Source organism: Argentina anserina, chromosome 1 (genome assembly GCF_933775445.1).
Source record: "Argentina anserina chromosome 1, drPotAnse1.1, whole genome shotgun sequence".
NCBI classification, from domain to species: domain Eukaryota; kingdom Viridiplantae; phylum Streptophyta; class Magnoliopsida; order Rosales; family Rosaceae; genus Argentina; species Argentina anserina.
The window spans coordinates 15,886,711-15,907,881 of record NC_065872.1 but is presented as its reverse complement, the minus strand read 5'-3'; the positions used below and the strand labels follow the sequence as shown (position 1 = coordinate 15,907,881).

The 21,171-nt window shown below is 36.5% G+C and overlaps 1 protein-coding gene across 1 annotated transcript; it reads right to left on the bottom strand.

Annotated features, from left to right (window-relative positions):
- Window positions 1-10,810: 10,810 nt before the first annotated feature.
- Window positions 10,811-17,345, bottom strand: LOC126790320 (pyridoxal kinase). The gene is made up of 11 exons (XM_050516515.1): window positions 17,187-17,345; window positions 16,372-16,675; window positions 15,647-15,730; window positions 14,915-14,988; window positions 14,561-14,625; window positions 14,037-14,100; window positions 13,487-13,552; window positions 12,925-12,981; window positions 11,972-12,016; window positions 11,826-11,879; window positions 10,811-11,159 (listed from the first exon to the last, which is right to left on the bottom strand). The coding sequence occupies exons 2-11, from the start codon at window positions 16,535-16,537 to the stop codon at window positions 11,019-11,021; spliced, it is 816 nt and encodes a 271-aa protein (XP_050372472.1). The 5' UTR covers window positions 16,538-16,675; window positions 17,187-17,345; the 3' UTR covers window positions 10,811-11,018.
- Window positions 17,346-21,171: the final 3,826 nt, after the last annotated feature.

Sequence of the window (21,171 nt, the reverse complement as noted above, 5' to 3'; positions counted from 1 at the left end):
GGCAATGTTCATTCCTCTATCAACAACTTCACATCATCCTTTTCTAATTTTCGTGGACACTCTTGTGACTTTGTCCCCACAAATGGAGACCCCCCTCCCTTCGTCTAGACTTCGGAACATAGCGAAAGATCGAAAAGGCATGGCTGGCTTTTCTTTCCGCATACGATGTTGTTGCTTCAGATGAGACTTTTTGCGACACTTCACCATGAAACTCAATGTCTCTTGATTTGGCGTCATTCTCCCTAAATTTAGTGCCTTTCCCCGTCGAGGGTACTCTGGCCGGAAGGACTTCTTTCATTGACTCCTCATCCGTGTAGAATTTAGAATCTGCAAAGTATGATTCAACTTCTGTGAATGGTTTGGTATCTCCTACCACGGTTTTCACACCTCCGCGATAAAACTCGAAGCATTGGTGTAAAGTGGATGGCACGATGCCATTTTCACGTACCCATGGTCGTCCCAACAACAAGTTATACGAGGTCTTCGCATCGATGACATGAAACAAGGTGTTTGATTTTAGCTCTCCGATGTCCATGTCTAGTCGGATCATTCCTATCGCTCTTTGTCCTCCTTGGTTGAAACCTTGGATCATGAGACGACTCCTTGATAACTCATCAACATTGATGCTGAGTTGAGACATTGTTGACTTGGGCATGATATTTACTACTGACCCTCCGTCTATAAGCATGCAATTCAACTTCCGCTCTCGCATGTACCCTGTCACAAAAAAGGCCGATTATGTGGCTTAGAGCCCAATTGGAGGTCATCGTTTGTGAAGTGAATGTTATCACAATATGCATCACACGCGCCACATTCCTTCATGCTTGTGGAGTGTTTTCCTATGTCGATGAGCATTTCCACAAGTGTGCATCTCGTTGATTTTGGCAACTGCATCAAGTCAGAATGGCTAAGTTGGAAAGGTAGACTCTCCAATTGTTTCAACACCTTATTTTTCTTTAACACTTAACTTGCACCTATTTCTCTTGCTTTAAACTTTTCGTCTCCTTTGGAGCTAACTTCACAACTTGTGGCCATTGAAGTGACATTCGGTTGTTTCGTCTCAAAACGCCCTCGTCCATTCTCCTCTCGTCGTGGAGGTGATTTCTTCTGACTTGGTCGGGCAATTGGTGAATTTGACATCATACCTTTGCGAGTTCTTCTTCGGGTGACCAATATTCATCCTTCGTCATCGGCATTAGAGGCAACTTGGAGGACAGGTGTGGAAACAAGACATTCTTTAACTTCTTTGGTTTTCTTATGTCTACGCACCTCCTTTGTGAAATAGAACGGTGCTTTCATCGGGTGAAAAGGGAGTGGAACTGGCTCGAACGACCCGAATAATACGGTAGTGCAATTGACTTCAGCAACGTCATCAACGTCCAGCTCAATCTTCCCTTGCTTGGCGAGGTTCATTATCAAATCCTTGAGAACAAAGCACTTCTCTATAGGGTGACTAACAAGACGATGATATTTGCAATACTTCGGATCATTGACTCGATGCATTTCTTCTGGACGTTTGCACTCTGGAAGCTCTATTATCTTGTTTTCGAGTAGATCCTCTAACATGCCCGCCACATTAGAGTCTGGGAACGAGTACGTCTTTTGCTCTATCTCCTTCAACGTGCGTTTACTCCTATTGTAGGTTCGAGGAGGTTCCACCTTATTGAACTCTTTCTTATCCCGCATAGAGATCTTAACCGGTGCAGTATTGATAACCATTGATTCTTTGGAAGGCTTCTTCACAACCTTATCAAATATGCTTCCGAAGACTTTGTCTTTTCGTTGGTCGACCAGGGTTTGATTCTTTCCCTTATGACTTGCCAAGCTTAACTCCATGTCGTGGGCGCGAGTAGCCAACTCTTCGAAAGAACGAGGCTTGATTCCTTGCAAGATGTATAGCAAATCAAAGTGCATGCCTTGGATGCACATTTCAACGGCTGACACCTCTCACAGTCAGTCCTTGCAATAAAGGCTAAGTGAGCGCCATCTACTGATGTAGCCGATCGCGGGTTCATCCTTTCGTTGCCTCGTGTTAGTTAGCTCTATCATGCTCACTGTCAGCCTTGTACTATAGAATCGATTAAGGAACTCACGCTCCATTTGGTCCCAATTGCCAACATACTCCGGCTCTAAATCTGTATACCACTCGAATGCATTTCCCTTCAACGAGCGAACAAATTGTTTGACAAGGTGATCGCCTTCTGTCCCGGCGTTACTGCAAGTCTCTACAAAGTGGGCGACGTGTTGCTTTGGGTTCCCTTTACCTTCAAATTGTTGGAAATTTGGTGGTTGATACACCCGCGACATCCTTAAGATGTCGATCCTCTTAGTGTAAGGTTTGGAGTAAGTGAGGGAGTCATGAGAAGGACCTCCATATTGAGCCCGAATTGAGTTGGTGATGATGTCCTGCAATTGCTGGAGTGATAAGGAACCAAGCGATTTGTCATTGTTCTTAGACGTTTCTCCCTTTTCGTTTACTTTGCTCCTATCAGGCGACCCCTTAATGGAGTTCTCATCATCGTGATCTCCCAACTTGCTATAAAGCTCAGCGATTTGCACATCCTTTTCTTCAACTATTCGGGTGAGCTTTTCAACCATCTCCAACAAATTAGAGAGTTGCTCCTCAATTGTGGATGTCCCTGTCACCAAGACCTGCACATTGTCAGAAGAGGACTCATGCATCATAGAATGGAAGTTGTCGCCATCTTCTTTGGGACTTCCATGGTATGATGCCGTGCTTTATTCGTCATCAGAGAAAACGTCTTCCAGGATAGGGCCATCACCATGAACGGATAGAGGAGATTGCTCATTTGGCTCCTTCTCCTTTGACACTTGCTTTTTCCTACTTTGAGAGGCATGCTTTATTGGTCCCAACCTCTCCAAGGTGATGACTAGTTGATGGGGCTTACTAGCAAGTGCCATAAATGTCGTAGGTTGAGCTCTAGCCACACTCCGGGTGACAAGGGCAATCGTTTCACTCTTTGATTTGGAGGATGTTTGTTTGGACTTCTTGACTGGCTCGGCCTCTCCGCTTGAACTCGCGGTTGTGGACTTGGATTTCTTCGTTAGGATGGCTTGGTTGTTCTTGGAAGCCATCGCACAAAGGGATTTGAAGATTTCTTCGGAGAAGGAGATGAGAAGCCAAAAATGTCCCACTGGGCGTGCCAATTTGTAGAACGATAATCTGAAAACAAGTAAGAATGCAGAAACGTGTACAAATAAAAATGTGATTTATTGAATATCAAGCGCGGGGTTACAATCTTTGTGAACTCCTCTGATTCTATCTCCGTATATGACTTGGCTCAAGGGTGACATGCACTTGATCTTGAGAATTTGAGTTTGATTTGGATTTAGATTTGATGAAGAACGAGCGATTTGGCCGCTTGATAATTCTTCGTGGACTTGAGTTTGGATTTGGATTTGATGAAGAACGAGCGATTTGGCCACTTGATAATTCTTCTTGGACTTGAGTTTGGATTTGGATTTGATGAACAACGAGCGATTTGGCCGCTTGATGATCTTCGTGAACTTGAGAGACTTCGGGATATGTCGAGAGTGATCTTGCTCATGTGATTTTCTCTCTTCTTCTCCAATGTAAAAAAAATCCCCCCTCTCTTTATGTTGAAAGAGGTATTTATAGTGTCAAGAATATTCTTTTTATAGAATATTTTAATTATAATATTTCTTTAGTTGTACAATTAAATCAATATGTATTTTCTGATTAATTTAAAATTAGTTATGAGAATAACTAGTTTAAACATATTCAAATAATTGATTTAATTATAACCGTAAAGAAATTTATTAATTTAATCAAATGTCCGATTACCATTTCGATCGTCAATGACATTCAATTTCCAATTCAAGTCGAAATCACATAGCTTTGATTACGATCATTTGTTTATGTGCTGACGCAAATTTTATTCGGGTTCGTACTGACTTTGAACTTTTGGGCCACGTGTACAATTTTGTCGGGTTCTTGGTTGATTTAATCATTTAATAAAAATAATTTACTTCATTAAATTTCTTGTGTCTACAGTTTGATATGTATTTATAGTGCTATTGTGTTAGGGTTTAGAAAATATTAAAAGAATGATTTAACTTATACAATTCGGATCGGGTCAGATGGAATCGGTCGGGTTCAGAGCCATACCCGGATCCAGTCCAGATTAATACGGGTTGGTCATTTAGTGCATTTTTCAGGTCTTTTTTTCGGATCGGGGTATCCGAATCATATTTTCTGGTCGGATTCGGGTCAAAATCGGATATTTTCCCAGCCCTATGACATACCCTATAAGAAGTACGACAACAAAATAGTAGAACATGAGTGATACACCATATTATTAGTATATACAAATGCTACAAGTGTTGCTCTACTCCTAAACTATGCCCAAGGTCCACCAAGCTTTATCACAAGGTGTAATGTAGAGCTCTGATACCAATCTGTCATGACCCCAAATTTCATGCTTTCAAAGACTTATCGATAGCCAATAAAATTTAAATGTGAATCGGAATACAATCCAATGCAAGGAATAATTAATTATTCTCAATGCTAGAAAGAGGAACAAAAACCATATACTTTACAACCATCTGAAAGTTTGATTTTTAGGTCCCTAACAATAGAAGAAAGAGCAATTCAAATTTACACAATTGCATAGTAACCCAGTCACTCACTCAACGTGTAAGCTGTAGATAACAACTGCTACACTTGAATGCTCCTCAATAACCTTGAAGTATGTTGTTATGTAAAATCAACCTAAATCACCCTACACCATGGAATGGTGCACCGGATTCACAATTGAAAAAGAAAACCTGATAAGCAATGAAGCTTGTATGAGAAAAATGTACCACAATAAAAGTTTTACATATGTAACACTCATGAGTATCTCATAAGCCAACATAATATTCTGTCACAATTGTGAATAACAACAGCTCACAAATAGTTTCGCATGATTGGTAGTTATTGATGTCAAAAGTAGTTCAGATACGCAACATATACATAATTAATGTACCATGCCATCTTGCCTCAAGCTCCAACTCTGATTGAAAGTCACACACACAGAACATTACATATAGTTGTAGAAGAACATACTTAAGACTACTCCATCATGACACCCACATGGATCGACACACCAAGTAGGACTATGTACTAACACGGATCAGGCACACCATCTTATCGATATGCATATAAAGTAGACAGACACAAACTAGTGCACTAACTGTATGCAAGATTCGAAAAAAATGCTAGGCGGTAGCTGTGCGGACAGTCACCGCCTAGCGCCTAGACGGCGCCTAGGTGGTTTTGAATTATTAAATATTTATATATTTTTATATATGTATTTAATACTATTTATATTTATATGATTAAAAATATATAATAAGTAAAAAAATGCTCAATATTAATGTTCAAAAATCAAAATAGTCTTAGCTCATCCAAAGTTCATACAATAATATTAGAAATTTAGAACAAAAGGTAAATATTTTGTTACAATCACAAATGGCCTAACTCCGAAATCTAAAAAACGAAATTAAAATATAAAATAAAAGTCAAACCGCCTAGGTAGGCCGCCTAAGTCTGCCCAGGACCGCCATGGACAACTGAATAGCCTAAAAACGCAACATCGACTCGTTGCCTAGCGACTAGGCGGCCTAGGCAGCCGTTTTTTAAAACACTGACTGTACGTATTGACGTTTTTCATCTCAAAGACTCCTTGTTCTCTTCTTGCTTAGTATGGCATCAGTCACACCCACACCACACAGACTAAGAAAAGTGAAACCTTAACATTTCTAACTAATAAAAATGTGTACATATATAGTCAACCATTAATAATGCAACCTGAGTATATGTAGTCGATGATTATGAGTAATGCAAGTTATGTCTGGTTTGCCTACACGTAAAAGAAGCGAGACATTAACACCAACATCAATTTAGAATCCAGGTTGTTCGGGAACGTCTGCAGCAAACCTGGTGCATGGCTACACTAGCTTTTTCTGAAAACGATGATGTCATTTTACGTCTATTAACACCAACATCAATTTAAGTCAACCGTTTGAGATAGGGGAAAAAATGTAACAGTGAAACCGGTCTAACGCATGAAATCGGGTTTCTAGTATAAGGAAGAGGACTGGTCATCATCATCAGAGGAGGAGACGCACTGGGCTAATTGGATTCGAAGGATCTCTGACCCCGACATTCAAAATTATGCAAAAAAATGTGAAGTGAAGCCATAAATCCATTTCGATTGATGCATAATATTTGGTACTTTTCCTTCTTCGGTTTGTTTTAGCATTCTTGATTTCCATATTGGGTTTGCTGCTGAAGACTGAGTACATGGACCAAAATTGGTTTTTGTTCATTGGTTTTCAACAAGATTGGTTTTTTTGTTCATGGGTTTTTAGTTTTTCACCAAGATTAGGTTTTTATATATGGGACTTTACATATGGAGAAATCTCCCGTGTTCCAAGATGAAGGAGCCAATTTGAGATTGGTTTTTTGCGTAGTTGCTTCAAGAAAGTTTTTCACTTCTCATATTTGGCTTTGATTTTGTGTATCTCATGATTATACTTAGCTTTGGTTTCGTACATTATGGGGTACACAAAGCCAAAAGCCAAAACTGAGGCCAAGATTCTGTTCTTGGAGTTTGTTCTTATGGTTCTCGGCTTATGGTGTTTTCCTTGTTCTTGCTTTGGATGATTGTTGTTTTGCTTCTGTTGTCATGCAACAAAAATTTGTATTCGGGTACTTAAAGATGTCTATCTAGTATAGAATTGGCACAAAGTTAAATCGCAAATGAAAAGTTGTTCATTATGTATTGATGATTTTGATGCTTAAGTTGTAAGTACATTGCCTGACTATCCTTTTTGTAAGTGGTTGTTTCAGAAAGTGAAATTCTTCCTTTTGCTACAGTGAGGTAGTTCTTGTGTTCATATAACTTGGTCTTACTTGCTGTTGTAATAGAATGGTAGATTAGTTAAGGATTTACTTTTCTTTGTAGCCTGCATCTAATATAGTTCATTATCCGCTTTAGAACATCACCTAGAACACTAACAACTCTGATGGATCAACTATGTAAAGTTGCTAGATACCATTGTCACGGTTATATGTAGCAGTTTGTTTGGTATCCTTCCCAGTTTGTATAAAATCGAAAAGAATCCAAATGATCATTTACTTATATGTGGATTGTGTTTGTTGAATGGTTTTACTTGGATATCAGGCTTCTTTCGTTTTTGATACCAAGCAGTATTGTTGTTGAAGCTTCTGAGAAGGCTTTGATTACATACTCCTTCCAGCCGTTGTCACTGGTATGCTCTATAAAGTTGAGAGTTCTGGGAATGGATGACAAAGACATGAAGCATATCTGTAGAGCAGAAAAGACAAACCATCTGTCCTGGAGAGTGAGATTGGTGTTGCCGCAACAGATGTAGCATCCTCCCCCGAGCCTGACCAAGATATAGCTGGAATCGCATACGTGGAAATTAGTGACATCCTGATTCCACTGGAGTATTTCGGTGGTTTCTTGCGAAGAGGACCAGACTTGCGAGTATATTGACATTCCGCCAAACATTTTGGATAGTTATATTGAGCTCCCTCCTCAAGTTGAAGCAGTAAGTCCCACGTGTGGTCAGGGGCGGCCCTGAGGGTGTGCCAAATGTGCGGTTGCACAGGGCCTCCGATTTCCAGGGGGCCTCAAATATATATATTTTTTGGTATATACATTTACTAAACCAATATATATTAATACAATACATGCACAAATAACACTTCTCAGATCAGTTGGCAATCCCTTGGGTTTTTTTTTAACTCTCCTTGTCTTATGATCTAGGCTGTACGGAATCGGGTACGGGTACGTGGAAGCGAAACGTTTGGAAACGCGGAAACATGTTTTTCAAAATTTTTAAGAAGCGGGTACGTTTTCGAAAGGTCGAAAAATATATATATATATATAAATATATATAAATTATACAAAAAATAAATATAATAACAAATTTTTGATTTAAGTAACTCAAAATCCGATCAAGAGTTCAAAAGATTTAGGAAAAAATGGTTATCACAACAATAACATTCCGTGGATGAAAGCCGTGTCCATTATGTGCATTAAAAACATGGTTCCAAAGGATTATTAGTCCAGTCTTCTAGCCAGTGGAGAAAAAATCATAGTCACATGCTACAACCATCCTCCACCAGATGTCTATGATTTCTTCTCTATCATCATCAAAAATGAAAAATATATGGAACTCTAGAAACCACCGTATGGTTAAAGAAAGTGGAGAAAGCGAAAGGATACATGATTCCTTATCTTTTTCCCTATGACTTAGATCTAGATGAAAAAGAAAACACAGAGCAAGAAAGTGACCATGAAGGCCAAGATTATTTAGTAGATTATGAATGTGCAGATAAAAAATATTACAATGTCACAAACGTGATGGAAAAGTAAGAGCTGCTAACGCATCCAAACAAGGAACGTGAGCTGCTGACACATCCAAACAATAAAAACGTCTATTTCTGCTTTTGTGAAATAGTTTGTTGACGCATAATGACAATTAACTTTAGAAAAAGAGAAGATTCTTTGTCGTCCATTTTTTAAAGCGAGTTCGGTTTGATGCTTAGAGTCTGAGCTCTATATAAGGAGTAGGAGCTTCTTTGAGAAGGCTGAGGTTTGAAGAAATAAAAAATCAAAAGATCGTGGCATAGTCTCAGAAAGAAAGAGTGTCATTCTACTGAGTGTTCTAAGAATAAAAAAGTGTATAACATAGTTTGAGTGTGAATGTGCTTATTACTGTGTGAAATATCATTCTATTGTATAAATTTGGTGTGGAGTGAATTTGTTTCAAGTACGTTTGTATTTTAATTATGAGTAGTTAAACAGTTGTAGTTGTTTACCTAAGAGAAAAACTATGAGTTTTGTATTTGTAATTATGTTGAATAAATAAATTATATCTGCTGCCCTAAAATCCGTTGCAAAAATATTTAATTTTGCATTAAATTTGTTATCTTTGCATATGCACATTTAGTCGAATTTGTATTATTCATTTGTGTTTATTCTGCTTTATTAGAATTCAGTTTTATTGCTTTCCTAGGACAACAGTGATTCCGCCAAAAAGAAAATAATTGTTTAAATAAGGAGGTCGATTAGGTGAAAATTATTGACATGTTGAAAGCTAGTTCCTAAGAAAATAAAACTAGGTTCATATAATTAGGATAATAAAAGTTTTACTATCCAAATCTTTACCTTTTTATGTGTACTGTACACCATTACTGTTCATCTTTGTTCATGATCACTGATCACGTTCCATCTTACAGAGCTCTCTATTATAGAATTTTCCCATCATGGACTAACTATGGTGTGTGATTAGGAAGTTGACATAGTACCTCCATTTCTGCGTAAGTATTTTTAATTTTGGCTTGAAAAAATAAAACATCATATAATATTTTTCTGTTCCATTTGTGTCGGGAGTTAACAAAAAAAGTCTAAAACAAACGGATCGATGAATAGTACAAATGGATCGGATGAATGCTAGAACCCGGCCACTCACTGAACCAACAAGTCTCCGTCAATCCTTAAGACTATAGACAGTCTCATTCAAAAGTAAAGACTGTCTATAGTCTTCACCCAGCGCAGAATAATAAGGTGGCGCTGAGAAGACCGCCACTTCAGTCTTCCCTCATATTATGGAAGAACAACAACAATAACAAGAAGACGAAGAAGAAGAAGAAGAAAGAGAAGAAGAAGAAGAAGTATCTAGCTATCTAGCTAGTCCAGCTTCGGATTCCATTCAGTCATTCACCCATTCTTTGATTTATCTATTTTTTCTGTTTTAGTTTTCCAATTTGACTAATCAAGGAGGACTTAATAACTAATAACTGCGCGTGAAGGTTTGAGAGCAGTGAGTTGGTAGTTGGCACCGGTGGCGAGTTTGCTTGAGTCAACGCCTCTGCTCGATCAGCGGGTCTTGGACGTTGTAAAGCGTCGCCAATTAACTCGCCCCAGCTCCATCGGGTTTCCTGTACGTCGGAGCTAATTGGAGATGTCGGCTACTTTGCAGTATCTCGCCCTGGAGTGTGCCCTGCAGTATCACTTTGTTCCGTTGATTGTGAAAACAGACTATTTGGACCTCGTCCATGCTAGTCAGGGTGCTTCTATACACTAGTTTTCTGAATTGAGTTTCTTGATTCAAGATCTTAAAGGGCTTTTTGCAACATGACAATAGGGCTGCAAATAAGGTTGCTCATAACCTTGCTCAAGAACCTATTTTGGTTTTATCTAATGTAGATGAGTTTATGGTTTGCCCTCTGAGCGTGGAGGGCGAAGCTTATTTCTGTTGACCGTTATGATCTTTGATCAATCAAGTTATTCACTCCCTCAATACATTTTCTTAAAGCAAAGTCGAGTTGTATCAAGTTATTTTGATATAACATTTGAAATCTCTTAGAAGAAACAAACCAAAACAAGAAACATTTCAACTCGTAATTTGTAAAGCCATCATCCAGGTACTAGCTTCACGATCACTTTGCATGAAATTTCTCTTTTGAAAAAACAACCTAGTTCGGTCTATTTTGAAATCAACTCTCAATCTTTTAAAACATATCAATGTGGGATACTAATTTTAATGTAACCAAAAGGAAACAACCTACACATTTGTTCGGTTTTCAGATGATTGAAACCAACTATCAACTGTCGAAGCAGGTGATTGAACTAAGTAAAAATTTGTCACAGCAATATGATACCCAAGATAGAGAACTATATATGATTGCAAAAAAGAAACAGAATTTGCCAACTCGTACACAAAGAGAAACTTTGTCCAAGAAAACATCAGCACCTGAATACAGTTTGGGTTCTTTTTATTTCCTGAATATATTTATTGATTTTATTATAGTTTGTGTAATATCACTGACGAATTCAAACTTCCCACGACAGCCTATATATAAGTGTTTAACACTAATCAAACATTGTTATAACTGCTCGCCACTTCTAGCTTCAAATGATAAAATGTTCCAAATATTATTTTAACCTTTCTATACATTAGGCATATTTTTCAGCTCTGAGTTTAATCTGAGGTTGACGAATGTCATCCTGACTTTGTATTAATCGAATCTCCAAACTGGTTGTCTGGGGATCATGGCCGACACTTCTATAATCATTTACTGTCCTCTGCAGAAGGGCCTGCAAGTATTGCAGCACATAATATGTCATCATGACTAGCCCGGGATAAAGGTTAAGCCAATAGAAAAAAGATTCAAGTAACAATTCCTTTCATCACCAGGTTATGTGCATGGGCCTATGTAGTTCTATACCCTAAGTCCTCCAACTGAAGTTATATTAAACTTTTGCTTATCATCCAAAACTCCAAATCAGTTTTGTAGGCAATTTTTTTTTCATCAAAAGACAAGTTCAGTACTTTATTTATAAAACTGAAAAGATTGACATAATCATCAGGATCACATTTTTCAATTTTATGAGACATCACAGCAACCATCTCCTGTTCATGCCTTGTGTAGCAATATGTTTAATGAAAATATTTCTGTGGGAAAAATCATTACTTTGTCTTTGAACACTGCTATACACTATCCACAGATACTATGATAATGAAAGGCTAATTGATCTATTCAATATTATGGTGTCATTAAAATTGGATCATACATATAAGAACTCAAATTTGGTACACGCACCTACTTTTCTTCTATGCTTTATCATTTCATTTACTTACTGGTCTTTTGATAGAGAAAAGGTGAAACTCAAAACTGTGAGCTTCACATCATTTAGAATTATATGACAAGAAACCCACGTATAGCCAAAGTAAGAACAGGGCAGGGGAGAGGAGAGGAATACCTGCAAAGATGACACAGCAAGCTCTGCTGCCTTGTCTAGGTTCTCAGGATATTTCTGAGTAGCAAACACACCAGTTATTGGTACTTATAAAATTTCGTAAAGGACCAGAAAATTAATAAAGCCAAAATAGAGTTTAGAAGCGTTACATTACTCCAACCAAGTAAAAGCGCAGTTGTAAGATCACCTGTTCCCTACAAGCGCACGCATGTAACTGTCAATTACAGAAACTTATGAAGGAAAGAACTGTAAAGACAACATGCAAGTTCACTCCACAAACCAGAAGTCCATTTATGTGTACCTTAAACTAAATATCTGCATAAAAATTTCATTTCATCAACACAGTTCTACTTAGGGTTCAAATCATGCCTGCCACTTATAACAGCTGCGCTTCTCTTGTTCATATTTATACTCACACTGAGCCATGACGGAAATGTTTCTTACCAGATTTTAGAGCATGCATTAGAAATTGAACTTAATTCCAATTGTTGGATTAATAAATAAAGAAAAAATAAAATTACAACTCACAACTTAGTATAGTCGATATTTGCTTTAGGAGTTAAAAATCATTTTGCCAATACCCAAAAGCAATCTAAGAAATCAGATCCGTCATCACTCTCAAAAAGAAAGACCATGTAATAGTTTAATGGTGATCAAGAAGCTGATTGCCCCTCCTATTTCGGTCCCCAGTCTAGCTCCACAACTTAAGCCTCAATAGGACAAACTTTAGTAGCGTGTGTTAACTGGCACAACTTATCCTAATTTTTAGTTGAAATCAGAAGAATTCCAAAGGTTATTTTTCATGTTGTTATTATTTATTATTTTTTAAAAGATAAAGACAGATAAACTTTGGTTCCAGAAGCTGGTATATTGAGAAAGGTGAGAATATTAGATTCAACTAAAACTTCAGAAAGGAATGTCACCAAAATGTCATAAACATTAAGTCATACGTCGAATTAACAATACATTGATATAATTCTATCTAAGAGTACTTAATATACACAACATAGTATGTTCCTTGTAGACCTTTCATGTTGTATACTAGCTATTTTATGAGTAAAGCCCCAGATGAAAAGAAAATAAAATAAAAAGAAATTCATACTGTGAAATAGGCAGGAATCTTAGGAATCACAATCTTGAATTGCTCCGGAGATAGACCCTATCACATCATAGATATAGTATCTTTAGTCAGCATCCAAACTTTATTCACCATAAATATATGCATTCAAAAAGAAGAAACACAAACTCCAGTAGCTAGCAACAAGAGTTGCCATAAATATAAGGAAGTCATAAATTTTTTCATTAAGAGTGGGAGAAAGTGAAGAAGAATCTAACTTCTGAGATATTACCATTTAAATTTTATATGTTTAGAAGTATTTTGGCGTACAAGGAATCTTTGGTAATATTTTTTTTTTATTCCCAAGGAAATATTTATATGATTTTACATATGAAACATTTGGTGCATAAGCAAGGAAGGAATCGAACCTCCAATGTGAATAGTAATAGACAAAAGAAAACTGCTAAATTATAACAATGCATTCAATTACTAGCTAAGGAGATTGGTAACTTGACAAGGTCCAACAAAAAAGATTATATTCACAACATTCAATAGTCTAGTAAAAGTCTGATAAAAGGAATAGGTTTGAAGCCCAAGAAAAACTCACTTGTTCCTTTTGATGACTGCCAATTAGAAGAAGTTTACCATCTATATTTATGCTTGTTATCACAACCTGTAGTATACCGAAGTTGCACATTAAAATATAAAATTGAGATATATGTGTGGGAGAGAGAGAGAGAGAGAGAGAGAGAGAGAATGTGCAAGATAAATGTAAATATTCAAAAGCAAGCACAAAGAAGTTTCTAATTATACAAGCTAGTTCTGTGCTTTAGAACGAAGATATTATCTTAAAAAAAATATTAAAATTAAAAAAATGCTAAAGAACCAAAAAGATTCTACCAAAATCACATGAAAATTTTTAGCTAACTACATTTGATTACGTGGAAGTTGCCATTTCATTTGAGATATAGTTTATGTATGATAATTTGGGTTCCGTATAATTGCTCAAAAATCTATTTCCTTCAGATTTTGTAGTTCTATAAATTTGTCGTAATAGTGAGAAACAACAGAAAATTATTCAATATGAGTCAGAGCAGACTTATCCATATGTTCTAAAAAAAGGATTATTCATAGATACGGTTTAGAAATAATAGTACCATTGATGGCCCAGCAGCATGAAGGATGTTACAAGCGTCACGGCCATCTCTTTCAGACTCAATTCTGTTACAGCAAAGACATCAACTATCATTTACAGTGGATTTTAAACTTCAATTATAGCACATAAAAGGATAGACAAATTTGGCTATGCCCAAGACCTTTCTAATTACAATATACTAGCCTTTACCCGTGTATATTTTCACGGACTTACACAGTTAAAATTCATAACTTCCCATACCCACTACCCAGGTTTCTTTTCCACAATTATCTCTTAATTTTATTTATTTTTCTTTTTACCTGACAGCCCTCATGTTTGTTTGTGAAAACTGATGATAAAAGGATAAATCTGTCAGTTCTTAATTTGGTGGTACTCTTATGCTCACTTTATAGTAGTAGAGATTACACTAATCCTTCTACTTCATACTTGCAATATTAAAAAAAACAAACATAAGAGGATGTTTAGCTTTAACTAAAAGAAGAAATGTTCTGTGCACCAATTGGAAAGAGTGGTATCAACAATTACCTGGTGTTCGTAAGCAATTCTGCTTCAAATTGATTGGGAGTCAACATTGAAGCAACAGGGACAACCTATATAAAGTGCATTCGGAGAAAATTACCAACGAGTCAAAACTGCTAGCAGGCCATCATATTAATATCATTATTCAAAAAAATAAAATCAGGATGAGGAAATACTAACTTAGCAGAGTAACTTAATCAAAAGATCTGACACAACAATACATTTTCAGGATGTGTATGACAGACACAAGTTTCTGAGGTTGTTTCAAATTGTATTTAGATAGCTCAAAAGCATATCTAACCTTATAATTGCATTGTATTTGATATGCCACATAGACATCCATAAACAAGTTTTGCTTACCTTTTCACGGTATACAGATACCAGCTCTGGAGGGACATACAACTTCCCTTCATCACCCATCACTGGATCACAGACTGGACAAGCGAAATTTATAAGATAAAGATGAGGTAGGCATTATTTGTTCTTTCTTAAATGGAAGTAGAACAACCACTCCATGGACTAACATATCTGCACAATTCAACTGCTAACCTACTTATTAAAATGTACAGATGGACTGCAATGCATCCATTATACTTGGGTTCAAGAACAAAACAAAAGCAAAAATATCTACACAATAATATTCTTTTGCTCTAGTCTCTTAAATGATAGTTCCTCCAATTTATGTAAAAATTATTTGACAGCAATTCTACATATCTGATAGTTTAAATGTGATCTGATTACTATAAAAGGAAGAAGTTTATGTGCAGACTTGATTACTATAGATTGTGCAAATTTGTTCTTCAACAAAGATAATAACGACAGAACTTCGTACTTTGCCCATTAACAGCAATTGTTGCATTATGATGTATATACACTAGCCATTTCACAATCTCACACCTTGTAACAAGTACAGCCAAGCAGAACAAAGAGTATCCATATAGACTAACCAAAGATAAAAAAGACAAGCATGTAGATAAAACCCTAGTATAGCCAGTAAATACATTCGGCATTTGTAACCAACAGCATAAAAAGTCCATAAAAGTAGAAAGAACTAGTATACACATTCTAGATTATGTTTGATGATCCACTCACCATATCTAAGTTTTGGGTTTACAGAGCGAAGTTTCTTGACAACTTCCAACACAGTGCTCAGAAAAGAAACTGAACCAATATAACCTGCAAAAAAGTCAACAAGAAGATCAAAGCCACATAAAATTCAAAGGAAAGTAAGTTTAGGACTGTACATGGAAGATCATCCCAAAGTAACAGGTTCTCTAAGCAAGAGTATTGGTGAGTCTTTGGAACAAGGAAAGTATGTTTAGAACTGTACGTGCAAGATCATACCAAAGTAACAGGTTTTATAAACTAAATCTTGATTGCTCAGCCAATTGCATAAGCACCACCCAACAAAAACTGCTCTAGACTTCTATACTCTTTTGTTGTTGGTGCTGTTTTAAGATATAGACTAGGGCATTATGGCTAGGTAACTCTCTTGATATTTGGTGTTGTTGGGTGCTGTTCACTGAACCATCTTGCAATGTGGTCACAATAAAATAATAAAAGAGGCAGTACTGGTGTTTTGATTAATCCTCAAGAGAAGCAGGTAGTATGTTCTGTAATTCTCTGTATCACATAACAGCATATTAAGTCATCAATGCACAAAAATCTTGATGCTTATATATTGATATGGCAATCTCCAGTCCTACACAGTAAATTATGTTTTCTGCATTGCATCTTTCCATGGCTGAAAAACACATTCATTAAGTAGTATCCATGGCATTCGTCAGCCGAAAATTAGTCCATGCTAAGATTATAACCTGTTAATAAATGGGTGTAGTATAATAGATTATTTGCTTCAAGGCCTTGTATCAATTCCCAAAGCTGTTCTCCATTTAAAACTTGACCCTTAAATGTTGGGTATCCTGCAAACATATTAAGGTCAGTTGAATCACATTGCCACCTACATTCAATTAAGGACAGCATGTAAGCCTAAAAAGATATGTTCGGATGAAGTGGAAGCAGCTTGCCTGTGTGGTTTGAGAACTGGACAGAATTAATTGGATCCACATCATAGCCTAATAATTGCAGCGGGAACACAGCTGATTTATTCCCAACATATCCCTAAAGAAGTGTAAGAGCTCTAGAACGATAAGGGTTTCATAAATAACCTCAAAAATACAGGCAGATATTCTTAAAACCCACGTCGCATATTATCTGTACTTAACACAACCAAATTTATTCATAACTCTTGGCATGAAACACAACTTCACCAGTAGATGCAACACTTCCCATTAAGAAAATACATCTAATTATTCCAATTTGATTTTAAAAATCAAGTAATCATAATATTTCACATTAATTTAAGTATCTTGGAACTACATAAAATTACATTGATCATGAACAAAAAAATTCAAATGAAGCACCTTTAAAGCTCATGGTTTAAAGGGAAACAAAAAGATTCCAACTTGGCCATAAAGATTACCAAATAAATCAAGTCATTTACAATGCCCTCAATTCTCATAGCACAAACATTAATAAAAATATGAACTTGGCACACAAGACTTAAAATTTGTCTAAGAAATCAGTATCAGAATCAATTTTGCGCAATTGGGTAATAGCTGCTTATCAGTACCTGAACTGTGTGCGACTGGATACTAAGAACTCGGCCAGTCTCGGACGGCAGAGCTAATGAAAGAATGGGAGGGGTCATCTCGGAATTTCTAAAGCTTGGCGACGAGTCTGGATTTTGATCTCTGCAAAATTGAGAAGAAGGGTTTCTGCAAAGAGGAAGAAGAAGGAAACGCCAGGTTTTATGAGTGAGTTGAGTTGAGTTTTGCACAGTCCACATTTTGTTTTCTATTGGGTTTTTCAGGCTACCCAAGTTGAATACGTTTTTTTTTATTCACCGAAAAACAATTTCTAACTGCGCCCATTTCAGTTTCAATCATGGTCAAGGATAGTACATTTTTACCCTTGTTTATGTAGGGTATGTGGGAAGAGGAAAGTGGTTCTCCGGGTCGGGTATGTGGGCACCGATTACCGAGGTCCGTTTTGAACTTTGGGTCAATCGTTATTCATAATGTGGAAGCGTTTGGTACTTTATGACTTAAATCATTTTCAGGTCTGCAAATACAGAGAGATGACCCTTCAATAACTAGTAAGTTGGATTCTTCTTCATCTTCTTTTTACCTTGGTAACTATTAGTTATGTTGGTTCAATTTCTCTTTGGAAATTGGTATTAGCATGGTGTAAAATCTGAAGCTTGTTTCTTTTACTGATCATAGTAATAAAAATCTGAAATTTAAGATGAAGTAAGAATGTTTTGTTTTTTTGGTAATGTGAAGTAAGAATGTTAGAACAACACGAATGAGCTTAGCATGCGTGGGGAATGTAGCTAAATGCAAGCAATTTGGAAATGTATCTATTGAGAAGGAACTAGAGACTGCTATTGTGCGAAGCGTAACAAGTATGAAGTACCAAAAACTTGAGAAAAAATAAATAAACAAATAAACAAAGAGTATATGTGGTTCACCCCAAAATCAAAGGGTTTACATCCACGGACAGAACCAATGAGGAGATTCCACTAATATAAAAGGAGATTAAGGTGTTTATCACTCAAACTCAATATCCCAATAGCACCTAAATACCTCACCAAAGAGAAAACACCAAATAGAATAATAACTTCTATTGAACCCTAAACTGCGGTTACTTCTCTATAACCTCAAAGATGCGGCTCTCTTTTTCTCTCTACAATACTGATGGTAAAGCAGGTATTTATATTGCTAGACAACAACTTAAACTTAATAGGGTTAGGTCATAATATGAGCTTAATATAAAAGATAATTGATGGGCTTATTAATTTAAACCACAGACCAACAATCTCCATCTTAGTTTAAATTAATCAAAGTCTCCAAAGTAAAAATCTTCTCCCAAAGTTTCCTCCATCAAACCCCGAAGGGTACTAATTGCATATAGCAATCAAGCTCAAGCTAAGCTTGAACTTGCAAACATGAACTAGCTTGATCAAAGATAGATGATTCCAATGAAGAGGTTGAAATTCTTCCCACAAAGCAAAATTGTAGAATCAAATTTGCTTCTCTTCAATATCACCAACAAAAACAAGCACCTCCTGACCAGATTGAATGAAAGTGGAGTCAAACACTTTCCTTAAAAGCTTGAACAACCTCCACCTACTTAGTAACACCGTGGTCCTAACCTACATCAATAGACATTTCTTCAAATAGCATGACATACTCTTCAAAGTTGATAAACTGGTTGATCACAAATTTAGGTGACTTAGACCGAACACACCACAAGCCATAATTATTCACCCCAAATACAAATCCATGGAATCTCAATTTTGTCCTCCAATCAAGTTCATCATCACTCACATGAGCACCAACATAACAACTAATATCAAAATAATCAGCATGAGTACCAAACCATACCTTAATTGGAGTCTTCAAACATAATGTAGTCAATGGAGACCAATTAACCAAATAGCAGGAATTACCAGATTCAGCACTAAAGTTCGTAGACTTATTTAAATTAGAAAGCATGTAAAACACTTTCCCTAAGAGGGATCCACAAATACGTTATGCAATTCTCATACTTGGTGTCTTCAAAATAGTGCGGTGTTTCACTATCATATCTTCACAGAACCGATCAAGTTGGCCCTCAATAAATACACTTGTACCAATATCTGAATATGGATTTGATGAAAAGGCAACTGATGGAGCACCAACAATAGTACTACCCTAAAGTAAGTAGAGCTTAGGGCAAATCAACTTTCCCAATATCACAACAACAGAATCTTTACTAACACTTAAAACTCCACCTTTTAACGAAAACTCATAGCCTTATGAGTCAAGAGTACCCAAAAAATCAAATTATTCTTCATATCTGGGACATGTCTAACATTTTTCAAAGTTCTGATAATTCCATCATGCGTCTTAATTCGAATTGATCCAATACCCATGACTTCATGATGAAAATCATCTCCCATATAGACTAATTTTCCATGAATAGAATGATAAGTGTAAAACCAATCTCGATTAAAGCACATATGGTGCGAACAAGCCGAATCAAGTAACCAACCATCAATGGAACAATCACCAGTAAAAAGGCAAAATCAAAAGTAGACTCGTCATCCACATAATTCGCATTATCACCAGAATTTTCAGAAGACTTACATCTCTCTATGAGTTTAGGACATTCAAGTTTTCAATGACCTTCTTTGTGACAATAGTTGCATTTACCCTTTCGAGACTTAGACCTCGAATGTTTTTGTTCTCTACCTCGAACTGCCAAACTAAGTTCTTGATTATCATTCAAGTTCTTTGATACTTTTTTCTTCAATTCTCTAGAACTCAAAGCTGCTTTGACATCTTCTAAAGAGATAGCCTCTCTTCCATACAACATGGTGTCAACAAAATTCTCAAAAGAATGAGGCAAAGAGCATAGCAATATCAAAGCATGATCTTCATCTTCAATTTTCACATCCATATTCCTCAAATCAAATATAAGCTTATTAAACTCATCAATATGGTTTTGAACAAGCATACCTTCAGACATATGAAGAGTGTATAGTCGTTGCTTCAAATATAACCGACTGGTGAAAGATTTGGTCATATATAACTTTTTCAGCTTTAGCCACAATCCAGGAGCAGTCGTCTCATCGGCAACTTCACGTAGAACCTTATCTGCTAGACATAACAAAATTGCACTATGTGCTCGTTCTAACATGTCTTTTTTTTCTTCATCTGACAAGGTAGTTGGCATTCACTCCTTTTAGCGATTTCAATAACCTTTATTGGACTAATAGGGCTCGCATCTTCAAACGCCAAAGGTTGAAAATCATTCCTCCCGTTAAATTTATCAATCTCAAATTTCGTTGAAGTAGACTTCATAATTGTTACCAGGATCACATAGACCAGCTCTGGTACCACTTGTTGTGCGGAAGCGTAACAAGTATGAAGTACAAAAAACTTGAGAAAAGATAAATAAATAGAGAAACAAAGATTTACGTCGTTCACCCCAAAATCAAAATGTTACATCCACGGGCAGAAACAATGAAGAGATTGCACTAATATTAAAATGAGATTTTCAAGATGTTTATTACTCAAACCCAATATCCCAATAGCACCCAAATACACTCACCAAAAAGCAAAACACCAAATAGAATAACAACTTCTATAGAACCTTAAACTGTGGTTACTTTGCTATAACCCCAAAGATGCGGCTCTCTTTTTCTCTCTACAATACTGCTGGTAAAACATGTATTTATATTGCTAGACAACAACCTAAACCTAATAGGGTTAAGTCATAATATAGGCTTAATACAAAAAATAATTAATGAATTTATTAATTTAAACCACAAACCAACAACTACCATATTCAAGCCGAGTGGGATTCGGGAGAGTAATTCTGGGATCCTAAACAAGATTGCATGGGCCAGAAGTAGTCGGACCGATAAGGGAGTAAGTAGAGTTACATATGACCAGATTCTGTTCGTATGTATTCCTACCTCCTTCCTACTGATGTTATTGGAATCAAAAGTCACGTTAGCGCAGCTGATTTCGATGATCACATTGCAGACTAATTTGCTAATTAATGAA